This window comes from Trachurus trachurus (genome assembly GCF_905171665.1).
Source record: "Trachurus trachurus genome assembly, chromosome: 6".
NCBI lineage: Eukaryota > Metazoa > Chordata > Actinopteri > Carangiformes > Carangidae > Trachurus > Trachurus trachurus.
The window spans coordinates 18,948,682-18,963,526 of NC_139897.1; the positions used below are offsets into that span (position 1 = coordinate 18,948,682).

At 42.5% G+C, this 14,845-nt stretch overlaps 1 protein-coding gene across 2 annotated transcripts in view; it reads left to right on the top strand.

Moving 5' to 3' along the window:
* The first annotated feature begins 748 nt into the window (after positions 1-748).
* Positions 749-14,845, top strand: part of ldlrad3 (low density lipoprotein receptor class A domain containing 3) — a 77,196-nt gene continuing 63,099 nt past the window's right edge. For both annotated transcript variants that reach the window (XM_083973700.1, XM_083973701.1), the window contains exon 1: positions 749-1,354. In XM_083973700.1, the coding sequence (XP_083829826.1) occupies positions 1,300-1,354 (55 nt within the window). In that variant the 5' untranslated portion in view covers positions 749-1,299. The remainder of the gene's footprint in view (positions 1,355-14,845) is intronic.

Consider the following 14,845-nt stretch of genomic DNA (forward strand, 5'->3'; position numbering starts at 1 on the left):
TCTGTATGCTACATGGATCAGTGCCTGGACAGCACTTTATTTGAATTGTTAGATATTAAATTCCTCACCCCGTGTGGAAGTTACTAGAGTTTGTATAGGAACACCAGCAACACAATGTGAATGCAGGAACCGATCTCTCTGTGTGTATTTCCCATTTTCTGTGCCAACACCAAAAGTTCTTTCATGCTTTGATTTTCTACAAGTATTTGCCTCTTTAAAGTTTCATCAAGGCAAACCATCTGTGAAAAGATTGCTCTAAACACTTTTCCCCTGTGCCATCTGCTGCCTCCATGTCTATTTTTTTTTATAGTTTTATTTTTTAGTTTCAAAATATTTTAATTCCTATGGAAAACACAGTAGGTCCGAAGGGTTTCCGCACATTTGTTTAGAAAAGTGCCAAAAACTGACTGTATTTGTGTGTCCACTTATAGGCCATCAGAAGTTATAATTCAGTGTGCCTACAACTATGGGATAGTTAACTATATCATGGATAGTACTTTATTGTGATATTTTATCAATTTTGTTCTTAACTTGTTATTTGTTGATGTTTATAATCCCATACAACGTTTAGAGAGTTCTGCATGAGAATATTGCATCCACATCCAGGCCACTTGTGTTCACATCAATTAAAACCATATGGGACTTTTATTTTGAAGTGAAAGGTTCAGTCGCAGTGTCTCCAGTTTCAATGTTCTCTCTGTTTGCATTGCTGAGATAGCGTAGCAGTGCAGCTCTTTGCAAACTTTGCTGAGACCAAGTAACGGTGGAATCAAATAACTCCCGGTTTTTGCTCTCGCGGGGACCGTTACCAGTCCTCATGCCCGCCGTTTGGAAACCGATGTCCCGGAGTGGCCGACCTCTGCTCTCTGCTCTCCGGCTCTCTGCCTCCGACTCCGCCTCTCTCTCAGCACCAACACACGAGCGCCTGACTCCCCCAGCCAGCCTGCCGCCACCCCGAAGCCCCTTCCAGCTCCAGCCTGTGTGTAGCCTCTCCCCCCATTCCCTACTTCCCTAAACCGGACTCCATACCGCTGTCCCAACGCGAACTAAACCAACTAACCCACCACCACCTCCCCGCCTCTCTTTACGCGACATGTCCGTCTAATTTTTTTTTTGTACCGAAAGAAACACACTTAAAAAGTGAGAGAGAGTCAAACTTGAGGAGTACAATAGGAGGGAGAAGCTACACCGGAGAAGTTTTTCCTCTTTTTTTCTTTTTTTTTGCCCACCAGCTTTTGGCCCCGCTGCGGGGCAAGACAGCAAGAGGTAGGCCGGGAAGAGAGGGTGAACGGAGACCGTATGATGTGGATCTGGTACCTTCTTCTTGGTTCGGGGTCAGGCTCAAGAACAGTTGGTAAGTTTTTCCTTAGTTTTTTTTTTTTTTTTTTTTTTTAAAGCACACGGAAACTAATGTTGTGACGGCGCGGACATGCTTCAGTGTACGGGGTGGGTGAGGAGGGGGCGGGGGGAAGCGGAGAGGGAGGGATAGGGTGAAGTGTAGCCTAAAATCTGTAGGAAGCCCACAGTTACAATACGCCTGATATATATTCTTTCCTCTTCGGCGAGCTCGCTATTGGAGCAACCTGTATGAAAAGAAGTTATCCCACTGCTCATTTCCATCGAATGAACGGTTTCCTCTTTTTTCTTTTTTGTCTGTAAAATTGAGAGTTGGAGCAGCTTGAGCAGCAGCAGCAGAGTTTTTTTCGTGCATGTCTAACAGAGTGCATGTCCTCTCCTCTTCAACTACTGACTGAAAAGATTTATCTTTTCATTTTTTTTCGTTACAGACACCCCTATCATCCTCTATTTGTTTTAGTGATATGTGGTTATAGTCTCCTCTGGGCTAGGTTATGACCGAGAGGTTGTTGACAGGGTAGTGTTGACAAGTCAATCTGTTCTCCAGCCCCGCCATGGCAGCTGGGGCCCGGTGGAGGACACTTCTGCAGGAGTTTATACATAGGACAGCCAGTTGGCACTTTACTCCTTTTAACCATGCAGCTGTAGCTCTGAGTTGGTATTCTAATAAAATTGCAAGATCTATGTGCTGCTTACAGTGTGCTGAAAAACCAAACCAGCCCCACACACCTCAGTGGTGGTCTTATCTGAAAGTAAAGGATATAAGTTATGCATGGGGTTTGTTTTTAATGTCTTTTATGAGACGATTTAATGGTGTGCAACAGTGGGAGATACCACTTTTCTGTTAACCAGCTTTGAGCCAACTCCTAGTATATTGTGTGCATCCTGATGTTGCAGGTGCATTTATGGGATTTGCCAAGAAAACAAAGATAGCTACTCCTCTTGTATCAGATGTCCTTTTTGATAAGATGGGGACATGTAAAAACAAGCATAACTCCTTTTAAAAACTTGTAACTGAACACAATTCACACATAGGCTAGTTAGTGTGTATTTTCTTCCACAAGGCCCTTTGTTCAAGCATATGCATGTGAATATGAGTTTGTCAATGTCAACAAGAGTGAAGTGTAAATATCATTATATTAGGTGTGGAGCAGTGATTTAGTCTGCACTGCCAAACCCCACCCTTGTTTTCTTTATTGCAGCAAAGGAGCTTGTGCTCATGATTGATGCCAGAAATCTTCTCCTAGAATATTACTGTAGTTTGTTTACTTCAGCACTACTTACGCGTTGTCAGCTTTGAATAAACAAACAGCGCTTCAGTTTTTTTTCTTTTTATTAGCGCATAGCCTGACAAGGGTAATAATAATGTCAGCTAGACTGTGCGTTGTATCGGTGTCCAGGTCTGTATATCAATTAGAGCATGGATATTACCATCTAATTTTGCTGTCTCGCAGGGCATTACTATAGGTTAGTATTCTAGCCTTCATATGAACCAATAATATTAACTCTAAATTGGGTGTTCTATCACAATGATTTGCATTTAATTTGACATAAAGGTCTAATGCGTTTCAAAATCTAATTGGATCTTTGGGTCTGTATTAAAATGATAATCACAGTATTGACATATGAAGATATTGCGATTGGCATTGGCAGAATTTCCCACCCCACATGAAGTTGTTGCTATAAATAATAAGGGAAATAAAATATGTATGAATGGAGTAGAATTTCCACGGTGTGGAAAGTGTGCTTTGTGCATCAGTGTTTTTCTAAATGGGAGCTGTAGAGTCTTAACATTTTCGCTACCTACACATAATTGCAGCCATGAATGTAGCAGATCTGCCAACACTCAGATGATATGTGAGTGCTATTAATGTCCTTCACACACCTCACCACACTGCAGAAAGTGTAAGTGTCGTTTGGAATCTAGGAATCATAAAACAGGCCTAGAAAGCTCCCAATTTCTCAACTAAGCTGATATTCCTCCCATTGTACCTTAATAAAATATACCTTGGGTTGATAAAACCTATGTTCCAATGCATATGGCATCTGATCCGTAGTAATAATGAAATAAAAACCAGATGAAGAGGGGCACTCTTTGTACTGTACTCCCCTTCATAGAATTTGAACCGATCTTTCAGATTAGGTGGCATTGCACTGGGCCGTACTCGTAGCCTTGCAGACTTGCAGCCTTCACACTCGCCTTCAGAGCTCCATGAGATAAATTGGTGCTATTATGTAACGTGAGATTTAGCCACACGATCCACTGACAATGGAATGTTGCAGTGCAGTTACAAACAGGGCTGGTTTATGCCGAGGCGGTGTGCAGCCTGAGATATATATTTAAGCCGGTCTACTCGGCCATGCTCCAGGGGTAATATTGATATAAATAAATTGAGGGCAAAAAGATAGAAAAGATGAAGTAGCTTCGTATCAGTTATTTCCCCCTACACTTTAGATGATTGTTATTCAGAGCCGGCATCATGATATGTATGCCATCTTGATAAATGTTTGATTACATCAATCTAGAACCCAGAGGTGCTTGTGTCAACTACATTTTTTTGTGTGTGTGATGCAGTATTATCTTATGCTAGATGATGTATTATGTTTCATCTTCTTGTTCCAATCAATCCCTTGATTTATAATCACTAATATCAGATATCACAACACAGGTCTTGTCCTGCTATGTGCCTAGAGTGACAGCTGATCTCTGCCCTTTGATTTATAGACCAATAAGACACGGCAACACATTCAGCTAGTTTACTCGTGTTTAAGATTTAAAATGACTTTCCCATTTGCATTTACATTATCTCATGTCTTGTTTTCCACCTTTCATGAATAAGTCAAGTCACAGAGCCGTCAATGCTCAAGTCTTGCTTCCTTGAGGAAATCAAGATGAACCGTATTTAAGCTAATATCCAAATGACTTTGTTTTCCCAGTGTGTTGCATGGGAAAAAACAAACCAATTATCTCCTCAATCAACATAGATGTATGCTCCATTACCTGTCCTGTGTTACCAGGCCACACACACACACACACACACACAAACAGCCCAGGTGGTAGGATATTTTCATTCATAACCAAACACAGACTATTCGGGTCATTTCTCCCGCTGAACAGGGAGACGGAATCACATTGTCTGCCACTTATTGTGCTTTGTATTTCTGCACCGTGGCATCCCAGAGACAGTCCAGTTGGCCCAATAAGCCGCTGTGTGTCTGTGCTTATCTTTGCGTGTCTCTGGAACGGATAGAAAAGAAGACAGAGCGAGGGAGAGAGAAAGAGATGTTGCATCGGCTGACACGGTTGATATGCTTCCAGACATAGCTGCACAGGGAAGGCCATGCAGGGTTTGAGGAAGGCCAGTGCGACTTCAGTTCCCAGAGTTGTTAAACAAAACCACATGACCGGAGTCGTGTTTCAGACCTCGGTAACACTGCTGCATTAACTACTGTAAGCAGATATTGTGTGGATTCGGTCATCTTTTATCACTCCAGTGTAAGCACACATTCACTCATATTGTAGGAGAAGGATAGGGTCTTTCACTATTGCATGTAAATCATATTGCATTTCTCTCTTTGTGGATTTATTGTCCATTCTCTCTGAGTATCTCTGATCTATAAGTGATGTGTTGTTTCTATGGGCACCGGTGGCCTGGATATGAGTCTTTGCCTGGTTGTCTTTTTTTTCCAATTTTTTCTTTATTATTGTTATCCTCACATAATACATTACACAGCTGGTATTGATTTATTGATTCACAATTATTGTCAAGGAGAACGGAAAACATCAGCATATCAAAACACAGCTGTTACCGTATTGTAATTGTGTAATGTTATAAGAAACATAACCTGCCTATATTTATATTTTTAAGAAGAAAAAAACAAACAGAAAAACTAACTAAAGACAGACAAAAGGTGGGATATCAAAAAACAACAACAATGATGAAACAAAACGGGATGTGTGGGCTTGTAACAGCGGCTGCATTCAGTTGTAGGGAGACCAAACAACAACATTATCTGAGTTTTGATATGTATGTATAGACTTATAAGACCAGGTAGTCCTTCAAACCAACAAAGAAATGACAAAGAAGTAAGTGGGCGGAGACAAGTGATTTAGTTTCTAAGATGTGACTGTGACATTTGTACATAGGAGACCCATTTTGACCATGACCTTGTGAATTTATCCATTTGTAGGCGAAGTGAGAAAGTAATCTTTTCCATTATATTTCATAAACAATATCAGTCCATTCCTCTATTGTGGGGGAGTCAGGATACAGCCAGTGTTGTGTGATGGTTTTCTTTCCAGCAGAAATCAAAGCGCCAAATAGGTATTTGTTGAGAAAGTTAATTTCTCCCAGAATAAAAGTTTTGAAATGATATGGTATTTTCATATGAAACATGTTTTCTAATATTTTGTGCAATTTACAATTACTGGGCATTCCCAAAACTTTGCCTGGTTTTCACGAGTAGAAATCTGGTTGTTCATATCCCACATGATCATAACAGTATCCAGGTTTCTGACCGTGTCCCTGTAGGTGCATCCCCCCTTGTGTTTTCCCACCATCTTGCCCACTATGCAATGGTGCAGAAACCTGAAAAAGGTTTTCTCATGCCACGGATCAAAACACTCCAGATTATCCAGGCTTCTCCAAAACTGCATACTCCGGCATAAAACTTGATCCAGGATACTGGCGCGCATGTAAACACCCTCAATGTTTCATGAACCCTGGATCGAAGAAGACAGAGCGAAACGGAGAGGGGTAAAATGCACTGGAAAAAGTTAGTGGACAGCTCATTACATATTGATTTTAGATTGATTGTAACTAATTTGCCATGCAGAGATGTGGAGGCTTTGTTAATCCCTGATGGTTGCTTTGTATTGATCCACCACGTCCTTGGTTGCCAGGATCAAACCTTGGATGAATCTGCTTATTTACTGAAGAGAGAGTTGTTTTTTTAAAATGCTCACCTCTACATTTTTCTATTTTCTCATGCTATGAGTCAATGTAACTTTTGCTTTTCACTAAATATGGAGTTTACCTGTGACTTTTAACCAGCACTTTCTGTACTGCATGATCACTGGCAGTGGAGTTTACCGTGAGGACAGTTTGTGCCAGATATTGATTTCAACTGTCTACGGTGCCAAATCCACAGGGTGACCTTAGACATGCTGAGAGGTTTGTTTTCAAGGAAAGCTCCAGCAAAGAATGTTTGTGGAGCATCTTTAAGTGTGTGTTTCGGGCACACATACAGATGTGTACACACACATCGCCTACATACTGTATATATAAGTAGCTCCATAGAAGTTTCACCAAATCAATGCCAAGTTTTGAAGTGGACTGTTTTGGGAGAAATGAATACCAACCCCATCAGTCCATGTATGCACAGTCTGTTCTCAGGCGAGCTCAGAGGAATCTGACCGACCCATCATCCACACATCCTCCACATACAGTAGAATATGAGCTCTTGCTCTCGGGCAAACAATACAGTCCCCTACTGTAAAATCAGCCATTTTAAAAAATATATTTTTTTCCCAGTCTCCATTCAAGTTTTTAAACAATGCTGCTTGAGGTTGTACAGACTGTGCAATACTCTCGGTGTCCTGTTACGGGCGTGTGCAATATGCAATATGTATAGGATGTGTGCCTTTCATGTCATGTCACTGTGGAGTAGGGCTGACCCAAAAAACTCGAAGCTTCTAAGCTTTGTTCGTTGCCATGGTAATCGATCATGAAGTCTGTGATCGTTTTTTTTTTTTTTTTTCCTTTTTGACACCGGTTCTCATCGGCAGTTGTTACATTAAAATGAGTAGGCTACTTGGCATCGTGGAAACCTTCCTTATTTTGGAGATACGCAGTGTTTGTTTGCCATTACTTTAATTATTTCCACTACAATAGCCCCCCCCCCCCGGCCGTCGAAGCTTCGATTTGGATCGATTTTATGTCCGCGAATATTAGATTATCAAAATATGATAATCGGGACAGCCCTACTGTGAAGGCATTCTTCACAGAGCTGAGTCCAAGACAAATTTCCCAATGGGGACAATAAAGTATCTTATAACATCTGATCTAATTTTAATAGTGAACTCTACATCTGTTTCCAGTTTTACTGAAGGATAGATGGCTGAACTTTTTTTTTGTTATTTTAAACAAATTCCTGCTTATCAATCCAAACAGCCTCTCTCTCCCTGACTGATATCTCATTGTTTTTCAGTTAAGAATAATCCATTTGGGTAGACACCCTGTACTCAGCGAGCCAGGCGGGGCTGCAGCATTCCATTCAGCGTCTTACAGCACTAAACTATACTCACAGGGAGCATCAAGTCATGATCAGGCATGGACCGAGGGAAAAGTTCACTTAAACTGGACTGTGACACAATCTGACATCAATTATTTTATTATTTATTTCATAGACACAATAGATGCACTGATAGAATCTGCAACAAAAAGCTGTAATCTCAATTACTGAGTCAAGGTGTTTGGGATGTATCAGCTTTGCCATTGTGTGTGTGTGTGTGTGTGTGTGTGGGCAACCTCAACACTTTCATATTCATTACTGAACAATAACAAACATTATATGTTTTTTAATACTAGGGTTTAAGCCCTGCCTCGACTCGGGGGCTGGCTCCACCACAAGGCAGTCAGTGATGAGCTTTAATTAGCTACTCCCGACAGGTGCATGAGATGTTCATTATGGACTGAACTGAAGCTTTTATTTGTGCCGTTAAGCTTTTGGATATACTCACACTCTGCATATAAAATATCAAGGTTATTTAACACTTAATTGTTTATGATGTTGCTGGATTTAATAGTTGGAGGAAACTCATCTAAAGTTGATATGCAGGGTTCAGCTCCAGGCTCTCACAGTGCTGTAATTATACAGAATCTTTCAACCTCAATACGAAACTTCAGCCATTTTATTAGACTATGGCCGAACATACTGCAGAAAGCTGGTCTGCTGAAGGCCACAGTGTTGTGGATTTCAAACCGAATACTTGAGGCCTCTGGAATGCTTGACCTTGAAGTTGTTCAGCTGTTTTGATGTATTTGGTCGACTTAACACGATCCAAAACCCCGCATTGAAACAGTTGTGGATTATTTTGTTTACACAGCATGTTTGCTCATTTTTGCCCTGCCCAGTCACCTTGCCCCCCCACCCCCCACCCCCTCTCCCCACTTTTATCTTCATCCGCTTTGCCTCCTCAGAGAGGAGAATGACCTGCTGTATGTGTCCCCTGTGTTGCTTTGCCTGCTGTCAGACAGGGGACGGACTCTGGCAGGCTGACAGCTGGCGCCCCTTGTTGTCCCCCGTGATCAGCAGTCATTTGCTGTACTGTGTCTCACAGCCATCGCCGCAGCCAGTGTGGACACTGACAGGCTATTTTGGACTGAAATTCCAACATCCCTCTGTCAAACCAAACAAACACTACCTTAAAGGTCAACAAAAACCCGGAGAGAAAGCAAAAAAAAAAAAAAAAAAACATCAGGGCAGCTGATCCTCTCATCGAGTGTCGACCCAGGTCAAAGTATAGACGGCGGGAGTGCGATCTTTAGATACGTGGATCTCCACATGACTTTGATTTGTCCTTTGAGATGAATGAGATATCTACAGTCTTGAAGTTTGGAATAAAAAAAAAATCTGGCACTTAATCAGGCAGGCACTTAAGATTACTATAAGATACTAAATGCTGAAAATATTTGGGATGCTTATTCAAGTTATTAAGTTATGAGGTGAACTCAGGCAAGATAAATAGACTCATTGATCAACTGTGAAGTCTCTATCAGCCTCAAAGGATAGATTAGATACAGGGAAGTAAACAAGCAAAGCAATTTGAAGCCTACGAAGCAAGTCAGATGGTGTCCATGCCGCTCAATGGCCGTCCATAATATTTTGCACACCCACAGATCATTGAGTACCTGCCAGTGTTTCATCATCTGCATTGGGAGCTGTATTTATCAGCAGCCAAAATGCCTGTGGCGGTGATTATGCTGCACTAAACCTTCATGTGGACATACCTTTAGCCTTGTGCATAATTGTTTTGTAATAGTGATACAGCTCTGGCACTTTCAGCATCCCAGTCAGTGGCCCGGATCCATCCCCTGGCTTCGGATGCTGTAATTAGATGCAATTTCCCAAACATCTAATCATAATAAAAACGGTTATTTTGACGAGACGCAGTTTTTGTGATTGCAATCACATGCACAGACGTTTGTCTTCCATGTTTTTTCCCTTTTGCGCGGTGCAGATTATGTAAGTGTTGAGTGTGATAAATATTCAAATTGTCCTGGGAAATCATTGAAGGTAAAGCCCGTTTTTTTTTTTTTTTTTTTTTTTTTTTTGTGAAGCACAGTGTTGCTATGAATGCATTGATCTGCAGGATTAGATGACTCTTTAGGATTATGGAGACCTTTTCTGCCCCTGTTACACTTCGTAGTGATTTAGGATTGTTCCATAGGTCAGCACAGCAGATTCTCAGAGTCTGGGACTCGCACGCGAGAAATGCTGGCTCATGAAACAATCCATTTGCTGAAATGAAACTCAAAATTATAATTGAGGTGCTGCAGAGTGTGAAATTCCAGCAATGTGCAGACTGCGCTTAATTTCTTTCCCTCCCTCTTGGAACATGATATATAGCTGTACATCTTGCTGATAGTGATCTGACAGATTTTTTAAGGTTTTTAAGTGTGCCATATTTATTGCTTTGGTGGTATTTGCATGACCTTATGTGCCTTATTTCAGTAACCTAATTTCTGAGAGCAAGGGTGTTTGGCCAAGCATGACAGAGCAAGAATAGGAGACCGCTCCACGGGGAAAAGCAATGGGGAGGGGGGGGTTGACCCGCCCTTCTCTTCGCAGCAGATTGACATTTCGTTGACAGTGCCAAAGGAATTCACTTCACCTATTTATTTCGTGCTCAGTCACACAGACACACGTTTGATTTAGCAACCTCTCAGGTGAAATTGCAATCAAGGGACATAAAAGCTATTATGCACTTGATGCTACTCCTCCAGGCGAGTGCATAAATGAACAAATAAGATCAATCTCAATTCGCCTGACTTGAAATAATTGCCTATTTGTCACAATTAATTTCAGAGCTTTGACTCAAGACCCCTTGATATTGATATTGAATTTCCCATTATTACATACCTGAAAACCATGCACATTAAATGGAGCTGAATCCAAGGAATTAGACGTGTGTGTTAAATGGATGGTAAGAGGGTCAAAACAGGCAGGGATAATTTCCCTGTGTGTTTGAGGGAGATGAAGTGAAGCAACACAGAAGCTGGGAGATCATTCGTGGCGAAGACATGGCTCCACCTCTGTCATGTCACAAACATGACTTAACCCCTTTAGCTCTCTGCCTCAGGCTTCGAGTGCACGGCACTCTTCAGATTCCCCCCCCCACCGCTTGATCTCTTTCTTCTCCGGCAGAGATCATGCCTTGGAGTACGTGTGTGTTTGTGTATGTATAAGGTGCAGTGTGCATGCACAATATGTATAAAGGGTAATCCTCTCTTGGACAGGGACCAGGGGGAGGCGAGGCGCTCATCTTCACAGGAACTAATCACCCGATCCCGCCTGCTGTTTACAGAGGCAGTCTCGCCAGCCAAAATCAAATGCAAAGCCCATGTTAATTGCCTTAATGCTGCTTCCCTGTCAACCATGGCTTGGCAGCAGCCCCCAGCGCCGGGCCACAAAATGAATTCAAACAAGAAAGGTTCCTGCACTTCATTTATTGCATGTATTTTTTTCCCCCTCTGATATTGTGACTCGAGCAGAAAAGCGACATGGGAGGGCAAATGAAAGTTAGTTGTGGAGAAGGCGAGAGGGCAGGAGGTTCAGCCCTGGCTTAGGTCATTACTGGGTGAGGACTATTAGACTTGCTGGGGTCTAGCGTGTCAGAAATGGTAATTGAGTCTGTCACTGTGCAGCCTGTTCTAATGAGAAGCTGAGGGCCTAAGATGTGACTAATTTCTTATATGCCCAGGACGATCCGTCGGCCCTGGCCATCCTGCGCCTAATGACTCCTGATACTTAATGAAGGATCGGTGGGATTTCCAAAGACTTGGATGGAGCTTTGTATTAATGTACTGCAAGAGTTTTGTGCACTCCGGAGACATATTTAATGACATTCCAAAGGCCTTTGATGTCCTGATGGCGCACAGCGCCACTGATCAAAAGTTGTCTTTTATTTCTGTTTGTATTTATGCCAGTATTTCTGTCGAATGGGTATATTTTAATGATCCCTGAATTATTTTTCTTTCTTTTTTTTCTGATGACAGATATATAATTTAGCATGTTTCATAGGTTTCTGAACAGAAGACAGCAGAGTAGACCAACCAAACCTCACTTTGTAAAGATATTAATGGACAGAAACGCCAAATACGCCAAAATCAGCTTGTTCCTCATTTCTGTGCAAGGAGGAAAATCATCCTCCAAATCAAACCAAAGAAGAATTACTTGTACAGTTAAATATAATTTCATAAATTCAGTGCTGAGCAAGTTATGTAGCTGGATTCTTCAGGGTTTTGATTAAAATCCCCACAGTGTGCACCCACTTACATTGTTTGCTTAGTCTTAAAGAGGAACTATGCAGGGTTTTACTATGATTTCTACTATGCTACATTTAATTAAACAGCTTTGGAGTAATTGTGATGGTTTAATAGATGGCCTGTAACTTATTATGAGGGAGAATGGAGACTCTCTGCCTTCCATGTAGCGTCTCTTGGCTGAAAGACAACTTTGCAAGGTCAGTGCCGCCGCCCCGGGGTCCCAGCTCTCGTTTCTGTGCACCACGACACAAACGCACCCCATAACCCGTAATCTCTTGTTTATGACTATATAGATGTCTTAACATCATATTTGATATATAACTTTATCCACCACTCTATTGATTGATTTCTCGCCAGCTTCGTTGTAAACAAATGCACATGGCCAGGAGGAGGGTTAGCAAAACAGCGGGAAAGCAACCAGACTTGCATAGTTCTCCTTTAATGCAACATCAGATGGTTTCAGCGGGAGTGAAATTTCATAAGGGACATTTTCAGAGTAAAAATGTGCGCAAACCCCCCCCCCAAAAAAGTCCAACATAGTTCACTTTTCACCTTGTTTTTGAGAATTCTTTGACCTGCTTGTGTTGTCCATGTAGCGTCCTCCGATAGCTCTTGAAAATGTCTTACAGAAATCAGTCAAGCTGGTAAACATCACATTTCACCCTCATGTGATTCTCATCCCCACCGTGTCCGCCACGGGTCAGGAGCTCATGTGTCCTGAAGGAACGGCACAGCAGCTGATTATGATGGATTATGATAGATTCCTCCTTGACTGACCTCTGCAGCCACTCACACACTTCCTCACCGCACTTGCACACACGCACACATGTATAAACTCATAAATTTATATTCACGGACAAGTGTAACCGCGCACATGCTTAAACGTTGATACCTGAGAGTATGCACATTAGCAGACATCTGCGTGTTCATGTCACTCAAGGACACGCACGCAGGACGTACAGTCACATTATGGAAACACACTGTTAGCTCAGTCTGAACACATTCATGCTACAACACAACTCTATGCGCTGTTGTGTGGAGTGTTACTTGTAAGTGACCTTCCTGTAGGTTAGCTCAGATCAGTACCAGTTAGAGGCTTGACTGAGCAAACCCCGGTTAACTCACTACAAACTCACATGAAAGCAAATAAACCCGCCAGTAAAAAAAAAAAAGGAACAAATAAATAAATAAAACTTCTGAAGCTGAGCCCCAGAGAGTGGGAGCAGCTTTCAGGAGCAGGCCATTTGTTTTCATTTGGTCCAATGTCTTTACCGGTGCGATGCGAAGCAGTTTGAGCAGTGTGTCTCTGTCAGACCGACCACCTCCACCTCCACCTCCACCAACAACCACTGCTGCCCTGGTTCCATATAACCACCTATGGTTTCTGTGGTGTAGCAGCAGTGAGGAGGAAAAAACAATCAGGTGGATTGGCGCTAACTGCTGTTTGCTGACTGATGCATTTTTCCCCATGCATTGATGTGGACAGAGGTCTAATCAGAAACATTGGCTAATGTGGAGGAGTATCAGAGCAGATGCTGATATTAACCCAGGGGAAAGCACGCAGAGGCTTTAGCGCGCCGCCGCGGCTACGAGCGTGAGGCTGCATGCGATGAGGAGCATCAGGAACATTGATGTCATGCAAGAAGGAAACGGTCGGCTTTCATCGCATGAGCCCTGTGAGCGTATGAAGCTTTTTCACAATGCAGTGTGAGAGTACTTTTTTTTTGCCATCACCATGACAACATAGAGGTCTAGGGCTCAAGTGAGCATAACAGAATTAACAGGTCTGAGGAACGTGGCCCCCCGATCTCTCGTAGGAGGGAAAGTAAAAAACCAGATGACAGTGAAGAGTCAGGTGAGATCCAGGAGACACGGAGGAGGGCGCCGTCCGTACTGCAGTTGTGTCTAAATAGATTCGGATGAGCAAATAAGGTGTGTGCACCTGCTTAAATGTACGGTCAAGTACGTGAACACACAACACAAACACGCAAATTAACACGCAAATTAACATCTCCCATGCGCCCACTTTCTGTCACACTGAGGGAGGAGAGAAAAAGCTCTGACAGAGACGATGAGAAGGTGAGACGTGAACTCATCGCCCCCGGACTGTAATTACCAGCTGGGAAAAAAAAGAGAAAAAAAAGAAATTGGTCACCTAATGCTCCTATGACCTTTCTCATCACCGTTCACATTGCTTCTTGTCACGTTACCTCTGTGTCTAAGTTGGCCTTTTACGGATAGCACATAGACCGAGAGCTTATTGGAAATGACCTTTAGTTGCAACATCAACCGCCACGGTGAGAACCATTCGTACACCCGCTACCTTTTAAACTAAGGCTCTCCATTTGACTTATTACCATTTTGACTCATTACCATTCAGTTGAGTAGATATTATATTATACAGAGCAATAGAGGGAGAGGAGACAGACATAGAGAAAGAGGCAGAGAGCACAGGCAGGGGCCACTGGCAGTCGTTTCCCTCATCTGCATTCTGTCGAAGCAAAAAATTTCCATTGTAATGCCCCCATCATTCCCCCTTTGCCCCGTCTCCTTAATGTAGTGTCTCTATCTCACATCTCTTTATTTCTTTTCCCACTCACCTTGTGCTCTCTCTCTCTGTTCCTCTATGACTCTCTTTGCCCTGGTGCTTTTGGCAGATATAGTTCATTCTCATGCTTTTCAACCCCTGCAGTGACTCCATGGCCTGGCTACACAATTAGGAGCTCATTACTTGCTAATACACAGACTGGAAGACAAAGGCACAAAGGTGCCTTCTTTGTTGTGCCCACCCCCCTTCCATCATTTTATATCTCTCTCACTCTCTCCTCTTCTTCTTCCTCTTCTTCTTCTTCTTCTCCTTCTTCTTCTCTCTCTCTCCAGGCTCATTTTAAGTAAAAGGATGCATTTTCTCTTCCCTCTCCTTCTCACTCCACTCATCA